General features: G+C 33.1%; 1 protein-coding gene across 1 annotated transcript in view; it reads right to left on the bottom strand.

Annotated features, from left to right (window-relative positions):
* Positions 1-1,937: 1,937 nt before the first annotated feature.
* LOC114345046 (zinc finger protein 239-like) overlaps positions 1,938-9,196 on the bottom strand; it is an 83,323-nt gene continuing 76,064 nt past the window's right edge. The window contains exon 4 of the mRNA XM_050653486.1: positions 1,938-7,569. Coding sequence (XP_050509443.1) covers positions 6,989-7,569 — 581 coding nt within the window. The 3' untranslated portion in view covers positions 1,938-6,988. The remainder of the gene's footprint in view (positions 7,570-9,196) is intronic.

Below are 9,196 nucleotides of genomic sequence, written 5' to 3'. Positions count from 1 at the left end.
TACTACAAGACATGTCAAAATTTACATGTGAAAGCAGGAGATGATCCTAAAAATGGTTTTTCGTCTCCTACAAAATTCATGAAAAATCAGATAGGAGAATTTGTACATTACAATTCTCTGATGTTTGGGAAAAAGGGCTTAAGTCAGAAATGCACATCTATAATGTTTTGATGATTTCTGGACCAGAAAAATCGGCTCTTTTTATTGGTACATACAGTTTACGTCTACAACAGTTTTTTGCTGGTCCAGAAATCATCAAAACATTAGCAATGTGCAATTCTGACTTACGCCCTTTTTGCCAAACATAAAAAAAGCAATCTGGTCATAACTGACCAATGAGCAATTTTAATTTAACCTAAATTACTACTGTTTCTTAAAATGAAGCGCTTACCCGATAGCGTCTCTTATCTAATCTAACAAGATCGTGCACTATTCTAACATACACAGCCACATCACGCACTATGCTCTGCTTTTCACTATCACCTATCACTCAAACTAGTTCAAAAGGCTTTGTCCTCTTCAATCTTCTAGTTTGCCCAGTAGTATCGAGGAGCTGGATTTCCTCAATATTCTTGTACTTATTTAAGTTGTTTGTCGGGATTCCTGCTATCTTCTTGATGATTATATCCAGGTTCCATTCCTAGGTCTTAATATTTGTTTATAAAGTAATAACTTATTATGCTCGGACAATGTTGAGTTTCTTCCAATTAGCCAATACACTTTTTATATCTTTATTTTGGTTATATCTGGTTTTTTGTAGACCACTTTCAGCTGATTCTAAAAAAAATTAAAATGAACGGTAATTTTTCTATTCTTTACAATTAAAAATCAAAATATTTACAGGTAATACATGCATAAATGATTCCTTTCATAAAGAAAATTGAAAACGGATTTTATAATACTTACATAATTGTTTAAGAGATCCAGCCATAGCCAAAACTAGCATACTAAACAGTACAGTTGAGTACAGCAAAAAAAAGCCACTAATTTCCATTTTTCACCCCCTTATCGATGCATTTTTTTCCAATCAAAATTTTTACTAAATTTTTAGGTTATCTTATGATGAAAATGAAATAATTGATGACTTGATGACCAATGACCACGCGACGCTACATAGATACTCGCGCGGCAAATTTGAAAATGAACGCAAATTGAATAGTAAATGGCCTGAGTATGGAAAATTTTACCCCTCCAGGAGGACATTGTACTCTTTTCATAGAATATCTTGTGGTAACTTTCCAGCCATAATTTAATCAGATGTTCACGGAATAGAACTTTGATAGTAGAATTCCTGGAATGTTTTGTTGTTAGGGGAAACTTTTATTTTATTTATTCTTGAATATTTCCTGTTGTTAAACATTGTAACCAATAATTTACAAATAAGATTTTCATTACATTACATGAAATCAAAACATGTTTTGGATATTAAACTATATAGTTTATATAATTGTAATAATTTAATATACAATTTTGAATTAAGATTTAATCTTTTCGATTTAAACTACAGTAAAACTTGTGTTACCGGCCCCCTGCCAACACCGGCCACCTGTACTAACGGCCCGTTTAAAAATTCCCCACACTAATTACAGTAAAACCTGTCAGTAACGGCCGCTAAAAATGAAAAAGCTATTGGCCGATATAGAAAGGTGACCAGTATTGCCAGTTTTTGTAGTCTAGATATAATTGGTTTGGGGAATTTTTAAACTGGCCGTTAGTACAGGTGGCCAGTAACACAGGTTGTACTGTATATGTAGGCTACAAAAACTGGCAATAACGACCACTTTTCTATATCGGCCAATAGTTCTTTCATTTTAGTGGCCGTTAGTGACAGGTTTGACTGTATTTCATTAACGTAAAGTTAACGCAAGTTAATATTTTATTGAATTATTTTGCTATTTGATCCCGTAATTGGTATAATGTGTCCAATATAAGCGTTCATAAAACGTCCGTATTTCGTCCAGTATGGACGTCCAAAGGACGTCCATTTTTATTCCTTCCGAAGGACGTCCGTTTATAGTCCATGGACGTTAGGACCAAAAATGGACCTATTTTGGACGTCCAAAGGACGTCGTGTGCTATTAGGGATTTCTTTGTGGCATTTATGTAATTAACTATTAATATTTTGTATTTTAATAACGACGTCCGAGGTGGAATTCGAAACGTCAATAAAATCAATTTTTCAAGTTAAATTGTGGCTTATTTCCCAATTAGAATAGGTAAATTTAAAAATGGGTTCTTAACCAGTGGCGCACCTAGAATTTTCCTCGGGGGGGGGGGCGGAGTGGGGTTTGCTTGGGCATCGAAAGTTTTTTGTATTATTTGTGAAAGACAAGTTACATTTTCCTACTTTCTTTTATATATATATTTCTATATGCTCTGGGTGGGATTTTAACCCCCAAACCCCCCCTCGGTGTGCCCCTGTTCCTAACCTAATCCAAACAATAATATTTTAATTAAACCTACCTAAATATTAAATAAAAACCTAAAAGTTTCTTTGAGATAATAGAAACGTTATTTCACTGTGATTGCACGCGCAGTGAGGAATTCCCTCACTTGAAGAGGGATGTCTCTTCTTTCAACTATCACACAGCACACTGGCCGTCTGAAATATTCTATAACTTTTTCATACCCTCTCATAAACCATGCTAAAGGCATTCCTGGGTGCTTAAGGTTATCGTATTAGTTTACACAATTTCATTGGTTATAAACAAATATGGTGAGGGATTTCCTCATAGCGCGTGTAATATGTAGAGATCAAAACAAATGCTTACATTCCAATATTATACCAAGCACAACAGATAAATACACTAAATCAAAAATTAAGGTGTCTGGTGATCACTTAAAAGTGCCCTGGCACTGCTTTAAAATGAAGTTATTAGAATAAAATATTAATCAATCTGATGTGCAAATTTATAAAATCAACTATTGCACCTAACTACACGATAACTATTATTCTCTTCCAAAGAACAAAACCAAACTAAGAAAAGATGACTTCGATATACCTAAATATTAGATTGAAAGAACCATCGATGTTTAAATAAAACCACCCAACGCCAATAATATTAAGTTTTCTTATATCTATACAATAGAATTATAAAACTTCATAGAATGTACGTGACAAATGTCCAAATTCAAATAAATTTATTATGGTTGATATAACCTTACCCCATTGTAGTTACTTATATTGCCAAAATCTTGTATTTACTAGGTTACCTGAAATGTTTTTCAATAGTTTAGGTATAAAAATATTTTATTAGGTATTACTCAAAACAGATACAACTCGTAGAAATATATTGTTTAGATTATATTGTCAGTTGGGTAAAGGTAAAAATTTGGCAAATTTTTATATTTTAACAATTTTATATTTTCGTTTTGGGCCCTGCGAAGCCCCTAGGCAACTGCCTACTTTCCCTAATGGTTAATCCGGCACTGACTTTGAGGCTCTTGCTATCTGCAATTGTTTGTTTAATTTGTTCATTTTCATATTTTCGGATATCCGTCCTAATAGATTTTTGTATTCTTTTACTTATCTCTCTAAGTTCATGGTGGTCTTTACTTCTATTACTTTGCTCATTTCATATTTTCGGTTATCCGTCCTAATAGATTTTTGTATTCTTTTACTTATCTCTCTAAGTTCATGGTGGTCTTTACTTCTATTACTTTGCATTTTTCTCCTCTCTTCCATTAATGCTCGTGTTTGGGAACTGAAGATTTTCAAGTGGCGACTCAGGGCAGACAAGCGAAGTCGTGGAAGACCACCTAACAGATGGACGGATGACATTAAAAGAATAGAGACAAACTGGATTGGAGCTGCGCAGGATAGAGAGGGGTGGAGACATTGAGGAGGCCTATGTCCTACAGTGGACAAATTTGGCTGTGATGATGATATACTTTTTTTGGTGGAAGTAATTAGTTTGAGAAATACATCCAGTTAAAGTCAAAAGTTTAAAGTGGGCATTTCTATGCACGCAAGTTTATATAAAGAAGTAATTGATAAACCATGGCCACCTGTCTCACGTTCTCAATTTAAAACAAATTTGTTATGTTTTTTACTATTACGCGAATTGACTTTTATTAATTATTAAATAGATAAAGACTTACTTTATAAGTCCTTTATTTCACAAGCACTTTTACTTATTTAAATTATCTAAAAAAACTTACATTTATTTTATCTACAACACATAATAACTAATTTAATTTATTTAAATACAACCAATTACAATTATTTTTTTAAATTTAATTATTGTTTGCATCATATTTTAACAAATGCGGGAAAAGATGATGAAAATCGCCATATTCTCTTCTTTTTTTTTAATATTTCGTGCACCCAAAACCGATGTTTCCGTCGTAATTTTGCATTTTCGTTTGTTTCAATCTCAGCATAAATTGCACTTACTACACACACCGGCAAAATTAGCCGAACACCTTAAAAATGGGACATGTTTGATGGCTCAAATTTCCTAAACCTGTTGTCCGATTTGAGTGATTCTTTTAGTATGTTATAGCCTTATTATTTAAGAATATCGGTGTAATAATATTGTTGCTAGGCAGGTAAATGTCATTTTATACCGGGTGTAACAATCATATTGTGTTTTTTTCTTAAAGTTCGGAACACCCGCCTGTGGAATATTCTAGCATATATAAAATATTGAAATTAAAACTCAATTATAGCCTTAGGATTTCTTAACATTTTCTTGTTTAATTCATTTGCTGCTTATATTGGAAAATAAAAAAGTTATGGGCTTTAACAACTAGCCATGTTTTTCATCAATAAATCCTCATAGTAGGGTAGGAAAGTATGCTAAATTTGAAGTTACTCGAGCGTTATGGGGACCTATTAGATTGTGAAGAGTGGGTGCTAAAACCAAAAAAAGTTAAGATAAGTTTTCCATAAAGTGTGGGACTCTCCATTTTTTAATTTAATTTTCCATTTCCACCAATCGTTTTTTCCGATTATAGCGCCATCTATCCATAATTGGAAAAAATGTTGCGAATAAAAGTTGCTTATTTTTACGTCAAGAATCCAAATCTGCAATAAAAATTGGGGGCTCCTATTTAAGATTTTAAAGTAACCCCCACCCCACCTCCGTGGGGGGGTCGTGTTTGGTGCCATTCGATAGATTTTTGAAAAATATTAAATACGTGTATTTTGAAGTTTTACGATCTGACGTTCATTTCGCGAAGTATCGTTTTTAAAATTTTTAATTTACCCCCCACCCCTCTTTGTGGGGTGACGTGTTTAGTATTATTCGATAGATTTTTGAAAAATATTAAACACGTGTTTTTTAGTTTTTCAATCTGACGTTTATTTCGCGAAATATTCGTTTTTTTTAAACTTTGTGACTCACCATTTTCGTACGTCAGAGTTTGTTAGAGTTTTGAAATATACACTATTTTTGCATGTACTTAACTTACCTTATCTTAATCTGACGATTTCGAGTTTTTCTAAGAATAGATTTTTTTTCGGCCCCCCCTTAAAAAATTCCCCGGTGTTAAGAACCAATATATGGTATAGGTACATTTACAGGGTACAAGGTTTCTCCCCATGTGATAACCTGACGCGCTCGAGTAACTGCAAAAATCCCCGCTTGGGCTCCTCTACCATCATTATCTGCTTAGTTTAATAAACAAGCCTAAAGTAATTCAATATATTAATAGATGTATTAAATAAATAAATTACTAAGCGATGTCACAATGACGACCTCCCGTGGATTTCAGCTGAACTAGCTTCGAGGGGGTTTTAATGTCAAACGCTGAGCGCACATGCATTTGAATCAAGTATGTAATATTCAGTATTTATTTTTGCATGTTTTATTACAAATTTTATATACAACGTCGACGAAAAATGAACATCAGATCGAAAAGCTGCAAAATACACGTATTCAATATTTTTGAAAAATCTATCGAATGGCACCAAACACGAGCCCCCACGGAGGTGGGGGTGGGGGATTTAATTTAAAATCTTAAATAGGAGCCCCAATTTTTATTGCAGATTTGGATTCTTTACGTAAAAATAAGCAACTTTTATTCGACACATTTTTTCGAATTATGGATAGATCGCGCTATAATCGGAAAAAACCGATTGTTTCAAATGGAAAATTAAATAAAAAAATGAAAAGTCCCCCGCTATATGAAAACTTAACTTAACCTTTTTCTGGTTTTAGCACATAGGTACTCTTCACAATCCAGTAGGTCCCCATAACGCTCGAGTAACTGCAAATTTAGCATATTTCCCTCCCCTACTATGAGGATTTATTGATGAAAAACATGGATAGTTGTTAACGCACATAACTTTTTTATTATCCCACATAATGAAATGAATCGAAAAGTAAAATGTTAAGAAAGCCTAACTCTACAACCGAGTTTTAATTTTATTATTATACATATGCTAGAATATTCCACAAGGTGTTCCAAACTTTAAGAAAAAATCACAGTATGATTGGTACACCCGGTATAAAATGATGTTTGCATGTCTAGCCACGGGCGTAGCCAGGGGGGGTTTTGGGGGTTCAAACCCTCCCCGAAAAGTTAAGATATTAACATATTTCAAATTTTTATTATGAATATAAAGGTTATTTTATGTAGTTTTAGTCGTTTTACTTTTTTGAACCCCCTCCGAAACTAAAACCTGGCTACGCCTGTGTGTCTAGCAACAATATTATCACAACGATATTCTTAAATAATAAGGCTATAACACACTAAAAGAATCACTCACATCGGACCACTGGTTTAGAAAATTCGAGACATCAAACATGTCCCATTGTTAAGGTGTTCGGCTAATTTTGCCGGTGTGTGTATTATAACCTCTTCATCCGACGAGCTCTCCCTGGCAAATGATCATTTATCCGATGCCGTGCCGGCCGTTACAAATGGGTTTTTGGACGTGCCGTGCCGGCCTGTCCTGTGTCGAGCCGGGGGTTCATAATGGATTTCCTACTTTAAGGTCAGCGGCTTTCAAATATCATAACATTTCACACTTGCACGGTTTCTATCCCGTATGAGTTCTAACATGTCTATTCAAATTTCCTTTCTGAGAAAACTGCATAAAACAAATTTCACACTTGTATGGTTTTTCCCCGGTGTGAACTTTCGTATGATCATTCAAAATACTTAATCGAGTAAATTGCTTAAAACAAACTTCGCACTTGTATGGCTTTTCCCCAGTGTGCACTCTTAAGTGTCTCTCCAAATTGGTTTTCTGGGAAAACTGCTTGAAACAAATTTCACACTTATAATGTTTTTCGTCGATGTGAACGGTCCTATGTATATCTAGAGTATTTTTATAAGTAAACCGCTTAAAACAGATTTCACACATATAAAGCTTTTCTCCCGTGTGAAGTTTCATATGTGTATGCAATGAACTTCTATAAGCAAACTGCTTAAAACAAATTTCGCACTTGTAAGGTTTTTCTCCAGTGTGACCTCTCATATGTTCTTCCAAAGAACTTTTATAATTAAACAGCTTAAAACAATATTCACATTTTAAAGTGTTTTCTTCTGCAGCTCTGCTTACGGAGCTTGTAGATATTTTTTTCATAGTTTCTGCTGTGTTCTCATCTTCGTTAAAATCTAAAATAAAAACCAGAATAGGTACATATTTTTTTATTTAAGGAAAAATTTAATGAAACAGAAGGGAACATTTTAAAAAGTCAGTGTCAATTAACTTAAGTACAGTAGAGCGTCGATCAATCCATCGATCACTTATCCGAACTCCCGACTCGCGCGTACGTACAGCTGCGGTGACTGAATGGTTTACACATTCATTTTTACATTGTAATACTGTAAAATTGCAGTGTCGTACGGATTTGCTTAATGTAAATGCTCGTAAAACATTTCACGCTTATTGAAAAATAAAATACGAGTCCAAAATGTCTACAATTCCTTTGTATGACGCGCAAAAAACAATAACAATAGGGAACTTGCACACTTTTGAAGTGAAAAGTCTCAGATACAGAATCCACCATTCTAATAAAAATTAAAATGGTAAATAATAATTTAAATCTAAAACTTTTCTTGTTGGAAATTCTTTCTAGTACATCATTAATCTGCGACTTTTACAATTTATAAGACCGCAGGCGACGAAAACAAAAAGGACTCCACTACAGTTGGGTCCACGAGTCTTTACCCGTGCGTCATCATTTAAAGCATACGAAATATAAGTCGGAAATTTACTAAACGCAACAGCAAGTGACAGAAAGTGGGTATTATTCCGATCACGGGTTATAGTATAAAATTTGACGTTATTAATAAAATAGAATGTCAAATTTAAGTTTTGCTTAAAAATTTTGGTGCAAAAATTACACCTACAATTGAAGTAGCTTAAGAGGATCGGTACGTTTTCTCGGCTGCAATGCTATTCAAATGGGGATTCATTTTTTTCGAATCCTAAGAAAACTAATAAGTATTTTTAAAAAATTTAAATGCAGAATGAAAGATTGCGTTATTAGCGAGGGCCGAAAGTCCCTGAGAACTTCTATAATGTTTATTTTAATAAGTTACAGGGGTGAAAAACTAAGAGAAAATTTAGTGTTATTTTTAATTTCAAATATCTCATTCAAAATAAACTTTTCATTTATTCTAAGGGACTTTCGGCCCTCGGTAATAATTTAGTCTTTCATTCTGCGTTTAGATTTTTCAAAAATATTTATTGGTTTTTTCAGGATTCGAAAAAAATGAACACAATGTCCGTGGTAATTTTCCAAATCTATCTTTGTCATACAACGCACTCAGTCGAATAGAATATTGTCAGACACTGACAATCAGTGACAATTTTAAATAATTATTTGACATGAATCTGGAATATTTTGAATTGTTGATTAAATAATATTATATATAGTGTATTTGATAAATAATTTATTTAAAAGGTGAACTTTATAAAAATTTATTTATTGTGTATTATTTATGGAAGATAGAAGCAGAGAATACATCAAGATATATTCTGTGATCCAAGTATTTTGTTGTTAAAGATGTTCAAAATTGTAAGCGTTCCATTTATTAAAAAAGTTTCCGTTAAAAGTTATTCCGTTTATTAAAAAATCACTTTAACACTTCTCCTCTTTTCTCGATTGAGTATTAGTTTTTGTTGTAGGTACATATAAATTATTACAATCACTGAATACATAGCTAGTGAAAAAATTATCACATTTATTAACTGAATTAATAATTTGCAATTATACAAAAAATAACAGTTATCTAA

The sequence above is a fragment of the Diabrotica virgifera genome, chromosome 6, assembly GCF_917563875.1.
Source record: "Diabrotica virgifera virgifera chromosome 6, PGI_DIABVI_V3a".
Taxonomy (NCBI): Eukaryota; Metazoa; Arthropoda; class Insecta; order Coleoptera; family Chrysomelidae; genus Diabrotica; species Diabrotica virgifera.
The sequence above is the reverse complement of the archived record's forward strand: the minus strand, read 5'-3'. Positions and strand labels throughout refer to the sequence as shown.